Source organism: Planococcus citri, chromosome 5 (assembly GCF_950023065.1).
Source record: "Planococcus citri chromosome 5, ihPlaCitr1.1, whole genome shotgun sequence".
Taxonomy (NCBI): Eukaryota; Metazoa; Arthropoda; class Insecta; order Hemiptera; family Pseudococcidae; genus Planococcus; species Planococcus citri.
This window is the reverse complement of record NC_088681.1, coordinates 61,391,431-61,408,753: the sequence shown is the minus strand read 5'-3', so window position 1 is coordinate 61,408,753 and position 17,323 is coordinate 61,391,431. Positions and strand designations below refer to the sequence as shown.

Genomic DNA, 17,323 nt, shown 5'->3' with positions numbered 1-17,323 from the left:
TTTTTATCAATCGACCTTGTTTTTCTCGTAGTTTCGCTACGCAAACGTTTGGGAACCATTCGAACACCGACTTTCGGTTTGATTAAACAATGCCCGAGTTTACGATTATTCAGCCGGTTAATTGAATGTTTAAACTCGAATTCGTGTTTATTTTGGTATAAAAAAAAATCAAACTAAATTCTACGTACGGTTTAAATTATTTGTAACGTGGTTAATCGTGGCGTTTTTTTTTCACTTGTAACAAATGTTTTAAGATTTCAACTCGAGTGTCAGTTGGATCCATTATGAAGATGACCACCACCGCCGATTCAGCAATTACTGCCAATGGGAAATTAATAGTGGTAGCGAATCGTTTACCTTTCATATTGAAGAAAAATACAGAAACCGGAAAATGGGAACGAAAAGCCAGGTAAGCTGGTTATATTTTACGTTGTCAGTTGTCACGATTGTCTTCTTGGTCAAAATCAGTGACCTGTGAAAATGTAGGTACTCGTTCTTAGATATCGATGTTTTATTTACCACATCATCTGTCTTTGCTTTGGTCATGATGTCGTGTTCTTTTCAAGAGGAAATATTGAAGTTGGAAGTAGTGAAAGAAAACATAACCTTGAACTTGATACTCATATCGTGTGAAAACTGGTTTCGGTTTCGTAAAAACAATACAGGCTTATTGCTAATGCTAATGAATTCATCGTAACGTATCATCTGTTCGAGTACCTATTATGAAGTTGTAGATCGACAAAAATCACTACCTCTTGCTTCAAAAAAGTGTACCTAACTACAGGTCGACTATTTCCTGAGCTTTCGTTTGAAAACATTCCCCCTGATCTTGATTGCCTGTATGAAATGATTAATTTACCTAATTGAAATTAATTATGCTTATGTAAGTCGAACGTATAAGAAATGATGCTTATCAAGTCAAAAATCGATGTCTGACTACCTGAATATCCAATTTATTCGTCGTAATCCTTATAATGACTGTAATCATGTTCGAAAGATAATCTGGAGGAGTAAAATCTTCCGAATTCGAACCTTCAAAGACTTCTAAACTCGTATCAGACGTGTTTGCGATTGCGAAATAAATTATGAATCAGATTCGTAATTATCGTACGTAATTTCATTAAATTGATAACGTCGATGAAAATATTTATTCGTGTTTTCGCTGTTTTTTTATCGAGAGGAAAAAATAATTCGAACACCAAATTTTAGAGGAAAGTCCTTGTCCCCTTCTGACCATTGACCTGATGGTCCGAAATGCTGAGTTGGGTTTCCCCAGAAAATTCTGTTTTGAAAAATGCAAGAAAAGCTCGAGTTGAATGTTGAAATATATTTCATTGAGCTTCGAATTCGATAATGAGCTTTTCATGATTCAGTTGTATTGAAAGATTTTTATTCCATCAAAGACTGCTTACTGCTTAGGGTCATTCCACGTCAATTGGACCAAGAAGTGGTAGGGGGGTTCGGCGATTTTTTTGAAATTTTCCCTGTGGAAAGACCTTCCGAAGGGATGACCAATGACGCAAATCGCAGCCCTCTCGCCTATTTTTAAAGACAGCCAGGGGGTGTCAAAGTTTTCAGTGATCCTAAAATATCATCCATTTCAGCAATGGATTACTCGATAACCGCGATACCTACCAAAATGGAACTTTTTCTCATAGTAAGGGGTTTTGAAAGGCTTTTTGGTGATATCATAAAAATCAGTGTTGCCACTTTTTTTCGTACAAAAAATTAGCTAAAAAGTTTCGAAACGTAGTTTTCATATCGTTCCGACTCTCAAAAATTCTGAAAAAAATAGATTATGGACAACTTTTCATGCTGAACAACGTATTAAAAAATTGGAATGGTACCATGTTGCAAAGTCGATTTAAAAAAATTCAAAGTTTGTGAAAAAATGCGTATTTTTTGATTTAAAACACGAAAAAAAGTTTTTATAGATGAAGTTGACCCATTGGACCCCTATTTTTACATATCTGTTGAAAAAGTTGAACAAAAACCCTTTCACTCGACGAAATGAACTCTTCGCAAAAAATCAAAATTCGAAAAAATTCAATTTTCAATTTCAATCATAAAAAAAAGTTTAAATTTATTCAGTTGTCTTATTTTGACATCTTTCGGACGTATTTCATGAAAAATTTGATAAAAATTACACTCACGACAAAAAAATAAAAATTCGTTCATTTTTTGAATCTTTTCGAATTTTAATTTTTTTTTGTGAGGAATTCATTTCATGAAAGGGGTTTTTCCAACTTTTTCGACAGATACGTAAAAATAGCGGTGAAATGGGTCAACTTCATCTATAAAAACTTTTTTTCACGTTTTAAGTCAAAAAATCGCATTTTTTCGCAAACTTTGAATTTTTAAAAATCAAATTTGCAACATGGTACCATCCCAATTTTTTAATATGTTGTTCAGCATGAAAATTTGTGCGTATTATATTTTTTTCAGAATTTTTGAGGTTCGGAACGATATGAAAACTACGTTTTGAAACTTTTTGAGCTAATTTTTTGTACGAAAAAAAGTGGCAACACTGATTTTTATGATATCACCAAAAAGCCTTTCAAAACCCCTAACTATGAGAAAAAGTTCCATTTTTTCTTGGTCCAATGGACATGGAATGACCCCTTAGTAAAATGTTGCACAATCATAAAATAAATTCGATTTTTGTATTTTCGATATTTTGGGAACCATTTGTCGTTTGTAAGAATTGTTTTCTGAAATGTGCATTCATTCGAATACCCGATTAGATGCTGTGAGGCAAGAGGGTACTTTTTGAGAACCCCTGGAAAATATTTCAAACTTTATTTCAATGGGAATCAAAAAAATTGATCAGAACTATAATTTGTATACCAAAAAAACATTTTACGGAAAACTTGTTTTGAATTTGGCAATTTCGAAATTCACGTTCGAATTTTTTCAGGTGTAATTAATTTTTAAACTAGGTAAGTAGGTACTTACTTAAATGAGCTAATTGAATTCATTACTTCTAATGAATATGTTTTTAAAATAATTCATAAATTTGACTCCCAGAGCCAGAACAGTGAACTTGAAAAGTAAGGGATTGAAAAGGAGCGATCTGAAATCAAGTAAAAATCACGAAAAAAGTAGATACTGTTCTGATTTTCAACTTTTCAAAAGGCAACCCCCTCCTCCCTCAAACTTTATTGACACAAAAGTTACAATATTCAACTCCAAACTCGTTGTGTAAATTTTTAATTTCAAGTAAATAGAAAACAAAGTGGAATGTCCAGCTTTTTAGGGGTCCTCAAATTGTTAAATTTAGAGAAAAAGTCGACCGAAAATTACCAAGTTTTATCATAAATAAATTGTTATCTAGAATTCAACGAGGTTCATCGAATGAAGACGGCGGATTGTTATCGGTTCAAGCAATTTCGCTCTAATTATGGATAATTCATCTATGTACAAGGTGTCCAAAAAATCATGTAAAGGGGTTTCCTCTCGAGAATTCAAATAATAATGGGCTAATGTCAAATAATTAATTTTTTTTTGACAAAAATTGCTGAAAATGTTCTACATTTTTGCCTACATTGTGAAACAATCCTAATTTTTTTCATAAAAACATTGTCAAGTCTGATTTTTTTGTCAAAAATTTGCTAAAATTGCTCAGCAATCCTAATTTTTTGCCAAAATTGCCAAAAAGCCCTCAGTTTTTTTGCCAGAAATTGACAGAAAGTTCTGAATTTTTGCAAAAAATTGCGAATAAATCCTGATTATTGTCAAAGTTGACGAATATTGCTGACTTTTTCTGCCAAAAAATTCCAAAAAGTCTTGCATTTTTGCTGAAATTTCAAAAAAGTTCTTCATTTTCAAAATCACCAAACAGTCCACATTTTTTGCCAAATTTCCTCACAGTTCTGAGTTTTTTTTAGCCAAAAATTGTCATGAAGTCTAGCACTGTTGTCCAAATTACAGGAAAGCCCTGATTTTGTCGTCAATATTGCCAAATGTACTTTTTTTTTTCTAAATTGTGAAGAAGTCTTGGTTTAGAAAAAAAGAAAAATCCCAAAAAATCTTGATAAATTTCCAAAAAGTTGAAAAAAAAATTCAAATATCTATGCACTTGTATTTTAATATGGACATATTTTGAATTAAATTCTGAAATTTTCCATTCATTTTTGTCTTTTTTCTATATTGAAATATTAGACCAATTATCTGAATAAATGTTGACCCCTCCCCCCTCCTTCACGCTCTGCAAACAAAATTCTTATTTTTAGCCAAAATTGTCGAAAAACCACAATTTTTTGCCAAAATTGCAAAAAAATTCTGCCTGCTTTGTAGCCAAAATTGCCCAAAAAATTCTGAAAAGCCTATAATTTTTTTCCAAAATGGACGAAGAATTCAGATTATTTTTCTAAATTGCAAAAACTTCGTGCTTTTTCGCCAACATTTCCAAGTTAGGCAGTCTCAATTTTTTTACAAAATTGTATTAAAGCCTGTTTTTTTTATTTTATTTTTCTTAATTAAAATTGCAAACGAACTTTTTTTTTTTTAAATTGCCAAATAACTTTGATTTTTTTTTAAAATTAAAATTGCAAAAATGTCCTGCTTCGTTGCAACAGTTTGCCACAAAGTCCTACATTTTTTTCCAAAATTGCATAAGAAAAGTCATGATTTTTTTTTCAACATTTCAAAAGACACCCAAGTATACTTTTTCGTAAAAATTTACCACAAAATGTTGACATTTTTGCCAAGATTTGAAAACAAGTAGCTCTGGCTTTTATCACAATTGGAAAAAATAATTTTTGCCATCAATTCATCGTCATTTTGCTGAAAATTTGCAAAAAATTTGGTAAAATTGCAATTATTGTCTGAAGTAAACATGAGAAAAATGGGTTTGATGATGAGAAAGTCGTGAAAAATATCGTTCATGAACCAGTTTAGGGTGAGGGAGGTTCTGAAATATGTATTTTAAAATTTCATTAAGAAATGAATGCACTTTTTGAAAGCACGATAAAATCTGAGAAGCACTGAGCCCAAAATTCTGCATTTTGATTTTGGAGGTTTTATTAGACATCCTGGGATCTCAAAATTTTCAAAATTAGGTACACGTTCTCATAATTCTAAGTTCTGAAAGGAACTGTCAGGGTGAGCCAACTCTCCTTCTTGACATCTTGACGAAATATTTTAGTTGCGTAATTTTTCGAACTCTCAAATAAATCCAATTGTATAGTTGAAGGCTCAAAATCATCTCTGATTCAAAGATTGTTGCCACAATTCGACCCACAACGTACCTCACATCACATCTCATTGAAATTTAATCAACGAAACCGTGAAATTGCCTTTTTACTGAGTAAATTAGTCTACCTACCACGCTCAGTCACTACACAGACTCACAGGTATATAGAAGAAGTTTCGTATTATTCAAAGAAGCAGTCGCTAATTTCTTCTGCCTGCGAAAGAGACGACCTTGTTGAAACCTACTAGAAGCCTATTTTGACAATGAACTTGATAATTAAATCGATAGGTACCGTTTTTAGGTTGACGAAATACTGTACGCTTAATTAATAGCTAAACCTTTTCTATAATTAAACTATAGGTGTATATTTCATCTCCCCTTCCTTAATCCTTTGGAAAATTATACACGACGGAAAAACAAACGTATCATATAGCTAATTTGAAACGAAATTGGCTCACATTTGCGAAATAAATTTCACGCTATTTTGTTAATGGCATATAATGGCATTTGTTTTTTTCCCCTAAACACAATCGCAATCTAAACTGAGCGAGATATCTCGTCGACCTTGGCAATTTTCGCCTTTCGGGGGTTCGGAGACAGGCGAAGGAGAAAATTCGAGGCGTACCATGTGAAGCGTGGCGCCTTTTTCTTTGCTCCCCTTTCGTCATTATATTTATGGCAGTTCGGATTGATTTTTTATTCTTTAGGCTCGATTTAAATTTACAATGTGTTTGTGTAGGTATGATGAATTTTAATGCATGGTATAGAGACGAGCGAGTGTTTCCAACAGCCTTTTAAATTCTCGTCGACGTTTTCCAAGTAAGAGAGAGAGAGGGGTCAGGGGGGTTTCTGGAAAGGTTCGTTGTTTGTTGAATATTGCGTTGTCGTCATCGCGATGTTTGTTGCTGCTAAATGTTTTTCAGATCAGCATCGAGTGTTTTTTTTTCTCTCTCTTGAATTGAAACCTATTTGATTTTGATTGATAGTGAGGGCAAGGGGAGTGAACAGAGATTAGTTGGAAAGAAAAAAATTCTTTTATGGGTAATAAAAATTGATGTGAAATTTGAACCGAGTTTTCGTCGTTTGAAATTGAACATTCGATATCGAGATGAAATTACAGTTTCAATTTTATTTTTGTGAAAATTTTAGAGTGTTTTCACATATCGTGACCTCGTACCCGTTGAAACCACCCTCAGTTTTTATTTAAAATTGAGTCGAGTACTTCAGTTCAAGACTTGAAGCTCAAATTCGAGTATAAAAAACGACTTCGTGGTAAAATCAAATTTTAAAAGAAGCATTTTTTAGATAATTTGAGATGCAACCTTAATCAAGTAAAATTTTTAATGACGGAAATTATTCATTTTTCTTCCATATCTGGTTCAATTTATCGATTCTATTCATGCATTCTTTAAACACCCTGCAGTGATTCAAAATTCTCTTTTTTTCCTCTCTCCCTGAAAAAGAATATTGCATTACAAATCTTTCACTAAAAGTTGAAAAAAAATATTTCCTTCTCTTTAGATCAGAATGGACAATTGTTGAGGGAGCGGGAAAGAGGGGGGGTTTGAAAAACGAACCCTTGGAAATCAAAATGCAGAATTTTAGCAGGATCTTCCTTCCCAAAATTTATGCTAGACTTTCCGTCAATTTTTTGCAATTTTGAAAAGCAATCTGAATTGTTTGGTCATTTTGGAAAAAAATCCGGTTTCTTTTTGCAATTTTGGGGGAAACAAAGCTGATTGGCAATGGTGACAAATAATTGTAATGTTTTGTGCAATTCTGCCAAAAATGCAGAAATTTTGGAGAATTTTGGTTACGTACAAAGGACTTTTTTGGAATTTTGGAAAAAACTGTAATTGTTCGACCATTTTGGTTGAAAATGAGGATTTCGCTTCAGTTCTGACAAAAATTTACAACTTTATCTTAATTTTTTGCTTAAAGCACAATATTTTTTGGAAATTTTGGCACTCAAGAAAATCAGTATTTTTTACCAATTCTGACAACAAATCAGCACTTTTCTTCGCAATTTTGACAAAAATATGAATTATTTTGGCAATTTTTCCAAGGGAACGGGACTTTTTGCAATTTTTTATAAAATTTGAGTCGTTTGGCATTTTTGACAGAAATTAGGACATTACCTATTTGTTCATAATTTTGAAAAAACCCGAACTTTTATGTGATTTTGTCGAAAAATCAAAACAATTCGCAGGTTGTGAATTTTGCTCGAAACACGCTTTAAAAATGTTTAAAAAGCCCATGAACTGAAAAAAATCAACAAATAAAAAATTTATGCAAAACATCAGAAAAATGGAAAAACTAAAACCCCTATTTGCCTACAAATTGAAAAAAATTTCCTCGCAGTTTCAAGTTATTAAGTTGGTTTTGAGGGGAGGGAGGGGGTATTTTTATGCGGTAAAAATGTGAAAATAGGTCATGAAAAAGTCATGAAAAAGTCATGAATTTTGCTTGAAACGGGCCTTTATGAAAAAAAAAATCAACAAAATATAAAAAATTTGTTCAAAAAATCAGAAAAATGAAAAAACAGAAATCAACTACTTGTTTACAAATTTTTAAAAAATTCCTCGCAGTTTCAAGTTATTTATTGGGGGGGGGGGGCGGTATTTTCGTGCGGTAAAAATGTGAAAAATAGGTCATGAAAAAGTGTCATGATTTTTTGTCTGGGAGTTTTGTTGAGACAGTCTGATGTGGAAATTTTGCCAAAAGCTAGTCTTCCCTACAATTATGACAAAAACGAAAGCTGTGTGGCAATTTTGGCGAAAGATGCATTTTTTTTGCAATTTTGAAGAAAAAAAAATCAGAGTTGAAGCAGGATTTTGAAAAAGAGAAACTTAAATGTAATTTTTACAAAAATCTAAAGTTGTTTGGCGTTTTGAAAAAATAACTGGGATTTTTTTCCCCAAATTTTTGGAAAAAAATGCAGAACTGTGTAAATTTTTGGCAAAATGCTCAACATTGGTAGACAAAAAAGCAGAACTTTCTCAAAATTTTGACTAAAAATCAGAGTTTTTTGGTAATTTTGGTGAAAAATCAGAATTTTTTTCAATTTTTTTTCAGCAATTTTGAAAAAAATCAGTATTTTTTATGACTACAAATCAGCCTTTTTTTTGTTTGAAATTTTGGTAATTTTTCCATCGAACAAAACTGTTTTTTTTTGCAATTTTGAAGAATTTGGGTCATTTGTCAATTTTGGCAAAAATTAGGACATTTGTTCATAATTTTAGAAAGAACCAAACTTCTATTTTGGCAATTTCCTCAAAGCTGGATTTTCTTTATGACAAAAACTAGGGCTGTGTGGCAATTTTGGCAAAAGTCCACTTTTTTTGCAATTACAAAATCAAGAGTTGAAGCAGGAAATTTTTGTAATATTCAAAAGGAGAAAGTTTAATGTAATTTTTGAAAAAACCGAGAGTTTTTAGGCGTTTTGGAAAAACAACTGAGATTTTTTTGCAATTTTTGGGGGAAAAAATTAGAATTGCTGGTCAATTTTTGGCAAAATGCTGAGTATTAATTGACAAAAAAACAATTTTTTTTTTTAATTTAGACAAAGAATCAGAGTTTTTTGGTAATTTTGATGGAAAATCGGAACTTTTTTTGCATTTTTGAAGAAAATCAGTATTTTTCATGACTACGAATCAGCACTTTTTTTAAAACAATTTTGGCAATTTTTGTATCGCAATTTTTGAAAAATTGGGTAGTTTTGCTGTTTTGGCTAAAATTGGGAATTTGTTCATAATTTTGAAAAAACCCAAACGTTTATGCGATTTTGCCAAAAAATTACAGCTATTTTGGCAAATTTGCCTGATGCTGGTCTTCCTTGCAACTATGATACGATTAAAAACGAGGGCTGTGTGGCAATATTGGAAAAGAGAAACTTTAATGTAATTTTTGCTAAAACCTAAAGTTGTTTGGCGTTTTGGAAAAACTGTATTTTTTTCTGCAATTTTTGGCAAAAGTTCAGAACTGCTTGTCAATTTTTGGCAAAATGCTGTGTATTGATTGACAAAAAATCAAGGGTTTTTGGTAATTTTGGTGAAAAATTGGAACTTTTTTCGAAATTTTCGCAGCAATGTAGAACTCTTTGTCAATTTTTAGAAAAAGTTCAGCACAATAGTCGGATTATTGGCTGAGAAATTTATATTGTTGAAAAGAAAAAAAAAAACTCCGTAACGTATCCAATAACTGTGTCTTTTCTACACGAAAACATTCTAAATTGACAATAGAATAATTCTCGTCAGATTTCAAAAAAAAAAAAAAAAAACTACATATAAAAGCTCGCCCATCATATTGTTCGCCTAATATGAGGGCATAATAATACCTTGCAGCGTTATTCGTCTATTATGGGTAATTTACGAGTATAAAGCACGAGTTCAAATTGAAACGTCACCTCGTCTGCGATTCAATTTCAATACCCTCGAAAAAAAAATTTATATCGAGAATACAATGAAGTAGAAATTTTTCAAAGTCGAGTCGAACCGTCCAGACGATACACGTCATACGATATGGGAATTACGTACTCATATAATGAAAGCTCTCTGTGAATTCGAGGACTTGTTCGATCGTATTTATATCGCGTATATGTTTATCGCATACAGAGTACTTATAATATAGGTACATTAGGTACATACTTTGTATAAATTGGCGCACCGACGGCTCACCTGTAAGGAAGAAAATTTACCAAACGGTATATTTGGCTGGCGAATAAATTTACCGGTATCATAGGTGCGCTCATGCTCGCCACGCACCGTTCACGTGATTTTTTTCCCTTTCTTTACCTACCTCACCGATGTCCTTGCGGTGTACCGAGTCAATAAAAATGTATAACAATAAATTGAATCATATATTGTGTACTCGTAGCCGAGTCTGCTTGCTGATAGGGGGTTTACTTTTTTCGCCGAAACAAAGACGATAAAAATTTTTTTCCCGAATAATACGCAGGTTATCTCGAGGACAGCGAATTTACGCGAACATGAAAGTTTAATATTAGAACACTCGTCATTGAAAATTTCGAAATTTTCTCTCCCCCTGTTTTGCTGTAGGTAGAAGACCACACGAATTCTGTTTGGTGTTGGTGGATGAATCAATGCATGATTTCAACTACGATGTTCTTTAACTTCGCATGCAATCGTATTTTCATCGTAAACTAATGATAGAGAAAAATAACTAGAAAACTTCGCTATCGGTGTCGTAAATTTGGAAATTTTTTTTACGACTGTGACTGATAAAGCGAGCAATTTAACGTAATTGCTCGGGTAACCGAATGGCATTGTTTTTTGAAAGAATATCTCGAGTAGCAGCTGTGGCTCATCGAGGTGTATAGAGATTGACAAGCATCCTGCTTTTATGAGGTCGGTGGTCCAAGGATAAAATCAACTCCATCGAAAGAGCAAGTTTTTTTTTTGCAAAATTTTGATACTTTCTTCATTATACGAAAGTGCTCGTGAGAAAGAAGAGAGCTCTTGGCCCTTGTCTTACTCGTACCTAGTTCTACTGAAGTTGTAATCGATATTTTGGAAAACTTGTCAAAGGTCGACGTTTGAATTTTAAGCCAGTACGTAAATCGAAAACGAGAATTTCTCGGCAACAGCCGGTGTCAAGTTCGCCAAAAGGCTTCATTCGTGATGAAAGATTTGTCCTTCGTTTGTTTTCGTCGTCGTCGACGGAAATTGAAGTGGATTTGCGTTTTGGTCGCTGCGGGATTTTTTTCCCGCCAGAAGCCAGGGCGAGGAGAAGTGAGAGGATGACGAGTAAATTCAATTATTCCGATTTTATTTATTTTTTGGTGAATATGGAAAACGAAGAGAGCCTGTAGAAGTTGAATTTTGAATGTTTATATTAGTCTTTTGCTTGAAAACAGATGGATTTTTTTTATGGTCACGTTTGTTGGCAGCACTGATTTTATTATAAAATTTTACGAATGTTTTGCAAGAAGTCGAGGTGAATATTTAGATGAGAATTTGATTAAGTTTCGAGTCTAATTCGACTATTCGCGAGGTACTAAAATTAACTAGGTGAAAATTTTAGCTCGAGGAGTCGAGCTACGTAAATTAAATCTAATAAGTTATCGTTTTTGCTTCTCTCAATTATAAGAAAGATGTGATTATTCTTGTGTGAAAATAAAAATAATTTTTCAGAGAGAAGACAAAGGTGATGCTTTCTTTAAAACGAACGCTGGTGCTTTTTAAAATAAACGGAAATATAATTTTTCATTTTCATCGTTATTGTTTTAATGACATTCAATTAAATTTATTCGTTTCGTTCTGATAACGTTTATTACGTTTTTTTTCTATTTTTGTCTCTTTTTTTTTTTTTTTTTTTTTGCCAGAGATTGTCCTTCTGTGTTATTGTTTTTTATGTACAAACCAGAAAAAAAGCATGAAATCTAGAGTCGAAGAGAGTATTGTTATTGATAATGTTATTTGACAAAAAAAATCGCTGGCTTTATAACGTTATTTTGTTTTTTTTTCATAACGTTTCTGTTCGTGTTCTGTTATGTTTCCTTACTCAAGTAACGTTATTTCGAAGACAGGAAATAAACTAGAAATCAGATTGTTGGGAATATTTTGTAAAAAATACTCTTCGTTGCGTTATTTTGATTCGTTACATGTTATATTTCGTTATGTTACCGTTTCTGTTTAGTTACGTTTCTGATTCGTGATAGAGTGACATTTTGATGAGATCGAAGATTGATATCACCAGAATAATGTAAAAATTTGGGCAATAGGAACGTTGTCTGGAAATCAGTTTCGGTTATCGTTGCGTTATTTCAATTATTTGGTTTTTGTTACGTTTCTCTCTCGGCTTCATCTACAAAAAAAAAAAAAAAAAAAAAAAAAAAAACACGAATGAAAGCGTAAAATTTTTGCCTGAAACGCTGTACATACGACATTTCAATCTATTTGTCAATTTTATAATGTTTTTATTTCGTTTCTGTTACGTTTTCTTTTCATTGTGAGATATTTCGGAGAAAGACGGACGAATAAAAAAAAGAAATATTATTTAAAACATGATATTGGAGGGAAATTAACATTGTTCATTTTGTTTCAGTTTCCGTTTGGTTACGTTTCTGTTTTGCTACAATGCCATATTTGTTGAAAAAAGCCTCAGTTTTGAATAAGTAATGAAAAATAGAAATATTGAAATTGTAAAAAGTTGATCATTTATGAAGTTATTATGAAAAAAACTAGTGGTTTTTGTTACGTTATTTCGAACTGTTTCATTTCGTTACGTTTCTGTTTCGAGGTCTATGTTAATTTCTTTTTATAAATTGTTCATTATTCAATAAAATTGAAGGAAAAAAAATTTTGTTCCGAAAAACGAAATATGTACCTACTCAAATTTGTCACTTTTCGTTTCGATTCTGTTACGTTTTCAGCTCATTCTACAACAAAATTCCCACCCCCTCCCTCCCACCAAAAAAAAACCTATGAAATTTGAGGTTATTTTGAAAAATTGTATGATTTGGTATGGAAAGTGAATTTTCAATTCATTACGTTTCGTTATGTTTTTGTTACGGTTTTGTTACGTTTCCGTTTTGTTGTAACATGATAATTTGATGAGATCAGTGTTGAAACTTGAAAATAATCGATGAATATTTTCGGCAACTAATTATCGTTTTTATAACGTTATTTTGAATCATGTGATTCCGTTACGTTTCTGTTTCGGTATTCATCATTATGTCGTTTTTCCGTGAAAAAAAAAATATAAAATCTGTGCCAGCAAAAAACATAATGATTCAATTTGTTAAATTTCGTTGTTTTTTTATTTCGATTCCGTTACGTTTTCGTTCCACCTTAACGTTATTGTGTGGAAAGAGCGAAAAAATGTCAAAATATATGGAAAAATTTGATTAGGTATTCAAAGAAATTTTTTGTGAATTCCTAATTCCATTTCGTTGTGTTTTCGTTACAGTTTCGTTACGTTTCCGTTTCGTTATACTGTGGTATTTAATGAGTCAGTACTAAGAATAGTAGAATCATGTCAGAAGTGTGTCATTTAGACGGTTTTTTCAGAAACCAGTTTGATTTTTGTAACGTTATTTCGAGTTATTTGATTTCGTTACGTTTCTGTTGCGGTATTTATTTTCATTTTGTTTTATTAACGTTTCATTTTTTTGCAAAAATGAAAGAAAACGTCTTATGGTGATTGAAAAATTTATTATTTTTATTACGTTTTCGGTTCATAGAAAATATGGTAGTTAGGACTTTGGAGGAGAGCAAATATAATTCCCTCCCTCCTCCCCCTTCTCCACTAAAATAGTAATATCGTTCAAATTCGTTGAATCTAGTCAAATTTTTTTGATTTTTCGTGAAAATTTTAGTGTTTTTCTGGATTCAAAATTGTGAGGGTATTATAATGTTACATAATGTGTTTTTTGAAAAACAATTCGGTTTGACTCATTTCGTTACGTTTTTATTCATTTATTGTAATTTCAATTTTTTTAGGTGTGGTTTCTATTTTTGTAAGTCATTTTGCTGACGTTTCAAAAATGTTGCCCCCCTCTTTCCCTTCATTCGGATTCCTCTCTCTCCCACAAAAGCTGACTTCTACAATTTAATGGTTTGTTAATCATTTCTTCTCCCTCCCCCTCTTCTCGTCCTCCTTCCCTCTTCTGGTATTAGGTATTGCATTCGTTGCTTTTCAAAATTTTTTGCTTGGAGGCTCAACATGAAAATGTCAAAAAAAAACACGATTTCTTTAAATTGAACCTTGCTAAGAACCTTTCTTTCTTTCTCTGAGCAGGTACACTTTTTCCCCGGTACGAGTGTCAAAAGTTAGTACAAATGAAGTAGACATTTTCATGCCCCATTTCAGTGTCACAAACAAAGGCAATGTACCCATTCGAATATTTTATTTTATAAATTCGTTATTTTAAAAAATAGACACGTTTGCTGTAGGTACATTTTCGGTGCCTTACTTTGTTAAAATCCGAAAGCGAACATGTGTCAGGTGGAGAAAAGTCACGAGTAAAAGTAAAGGTGCCTTGTTAAATCCTTCGGTAATGTTCCTTTCGATATAAAGTTGCTACGTACTGTCGAGAATTTTCGAATAATTTGATAGACGTATGTCAAGAATACAAATTTTTCGAAGATATCTCCCTATCTGGGGATTCCAAAGGCAGAACAAAACAGATTGAACTCGTATGACGAAGATGCAATTTGAAATGTTATTCGCTGAACTTCTCGTAAAAATAAGCCTTGGTTTTTTCATTGCCCTTCGTTTTAACAAGTGAGGTGACCTTTTCGAGTAGCTTCATTTTGAAGAGAAATCACTCAACATAATACCTCTCTGTATGTACAATAGCAATTTAGATTTAAGTTGTTGAGAATATATTTTACAATTGTTATCAAAACATTCGATATGTGAAAAACTTTCAACTTGTTGTAATCTTTGGAAAACTCAAGTCGAGTTGGCGGCAGCCTTGTTATCGAAGCAGACTTGAAGTCGACTATGATTTTTGAGGTTATTTGCACAGAAACAAGAGTGATGTTTAATTGATTCGTGGTCTCGAGGTTGGAAAGTCTACTTTGTAAGACTTACTTAAAGACATTTTCATCTAAAATACCGCGACAAAAGACGGGATAAATTTTTAATGGAAGATTTTTTTTTCCTTTTGTCGCAAGAATAAGCTCGTGTGTTTGAAGAGAATCGAAAAAAAAAATGAGATAGGACACATTAAAGGTGGTTTTTTTTTTTGTCAATTTTGTAATATTTACAGACCCCACCTAGGATAAATTTGTGCAGCCTTGAAAAGTATCGAAATCGAAACACCGCCATGCTCAGCTTTATCCTCTATCGAGTGTTATGTTTTTCACAGCTGGTGAGGTGTGAGGTGTGGTGTGTGGTGTTTCTATGTACCTTAGAAATCTGTTTCTGTAGTGCGACGGCGATAATGGATTTTTACTCGTATTATTTATTTAACACGTCGTCGTCGTCTTCGATTAATCGTGGCAGAAAAATATTCGTCAATTTTTCCTTACTTACCTTTCTTGTAAGGTACTCGTAATTCGATTCGAAGGAGATGGATTTTCATTCTATGATAGTCTCCATTGGCGGAACAAAACTGGGTATAAAATGGAACCAACGAATATGATTTATTATTTACGATTCGCTAAGAGATGGCTACCTGGCCACGATGAGAACAAATGAACATTTTTGGCTCATATCCAAGAATTCCGCGTTGTTCTTCTACTTGTATCTTTATCCGAATTTATTAACTTCGTGGTAACGTCGTTGTGAGTTGGCCTACTTTTTCTCTGATGCCTTTTATAACATCGTGTATTTTATTTAACCAATAATAGATATGTATTATGATGAGAAGATTATATTATTTCAACTGGAAATTTCTTTTGTTTTTTTTTTTGCAGCGCTGGTGGTTTGGTTACTGCGGTCGCTCCGGTCGTAATACAGGGTAATGGATTATGGATCGGATGGCCCGGAGTACAGATGGATGATCCGAATACACCGATCCCTCCGTCAGATCCGAAAGACTGTTCGCCCACTGCTGGACTTAAACCTGAGCAGGTATGTGCTAAAGTTGTATTTTTAGAGGCAGGGAAGGGAGGGGAGGGGGGTTAAATTTCAGAGGTTTGCTGTGAATATGAGTATAGAATTTTTTTTTACTCCTTCCTCACCTATTTCTGTTCGAAAAAGTGAATCATTTTAGGTTCAAATATACTCGTAAGGAGATACTTCTGTAAGGATTTTTGTTCAAATTCCTAAAATTTTCGTAGAGACTTGGTTTTGAAAATTTTTGAAATTTTTTTGGCTTCCCGGTGAAAAATGATTCGAACATTCTCCGAATCTTAGATCATGAGCAAGACATGATCAGATCAGATCAGATCCAATCATTTCTCTCTGGGCTTACTGTTCCATAATTTATCATTTTCTTAGTTTTTGATCATTTTTATGCCTATTTTGACGATTTTTTTCTTTTGAATTTCAAGCTATTTTGTTCATAAATTTTTCACAAATATTTGAAACATTTCACAACTCTGAGCACTTTAAATCATTTTTCGTGATTTTAAACAATTTTGAATCAAATTCATGCTGATATTATTTAATTTTTGCCTGATTTTCAATTTCAATTTTACTATATCAAATATTCCCTTTTGTCAATAATTTTGAAAAAAACTCTCACGCAGTAAGCGTGAGAAGACCGACTTTTCGTAAAATAAATATCTTTTACGAACGAATTGATCCACTTTTATTTAAACAGTGATTCGCGAACGAACAGATTCGTATAAGTGACTTGTTCGTGAACGAATCGATTTGTACAAGTGACTCGTTCGTGAATGAATCGATTCGTATAAGTGACTCGTTCGCGAACGAATCGATTCGTATAAGTGACTCGTTCGCGAACGAATCGATTCGTATAAGTGACTCGTTCGCGAACGAATCGAATCATACAAGTGAATCGTTCGCGAACGAATTGATTCGTACAAGTGAATCGTTCGCGAACGAATCGATTCGTACAAGTGAATCGTTCGCGAACGAATTAATTCATACAAGTGAATCGTTCACGAACGAACCGATTCAGACATGTGATTCGTTCGCGAACGAATTGATTCATTTACTCAATTTTCAATGAATCATTTGCGAACGAATTGATTCGTATTAGTGACTCATTCGCGAACGAATTTATTCATAAATTAAAGATTCGTTGGCGACAAAAAATTGATCAATTCGTTCACGAATGATTCACAAAAAATTGAGGGTCGTATACTTAATAGGAATCGAGCAAACCTAGTGAGATTTCAAGTTTCATCGAAATCAGCTCAGCCATTTCCTAGGTAATGAGTTTTGAAAAATTCTGAATAAAAATTTTGTCGCTCGACAAATTTGAAAGCTTTGAGCTTTTGAAAATTTTGTTTTCAATTACGCGCGAAAGCTACGAACTTTTGGATCATGGTGCAAGTGCGAAATCATAGGAATGGTGATGGACTTGTGATACTTCAAGTTTCAGAAAAATTGGTTCAGTCGTTACTCAAGGTAATGATTTTTAAGTGAAAAATGTCGAAAAAAAATTTTGTCGCTCGATAAACTTGGAAGCTTTGAACTTTTGAAACACGATGATGTTGACAAATTGTCCGGCTAGTATCCAAGGGCTGA

The 17,323-nt window shown here is 32.8% G+C and overlaps 1 protein-coding gene across 2 annotated transcripts in view; it reads left to right on the top strand.

The window, feature by feature from the left end:
- Positions 1-34: 34 nt before the first annotated feature.
- Positions 35-17,323, top strand: part of Tps1 (Trehalose-6-phosphate synthase 1) — a 62,732-nt gene continuing 45,443 nt past the window's right edge. For both annotated transcript variants that reach the window (XM_065367788.1, XM_065367787.1), the window contains exons 1-2: positions 35-409; positions 15,580-15,736. In XM_065367788.1, the coding sequence (XP_065223860.1) occupies positions 285-409; positions 15,580-15,736 (282 nt within the window). In that variant the 5' untranslated portion in view covers positions 35-284. The remainder of the gene's footprint in view (positions 410-15,579; positions 15,737-17,323) is intronic.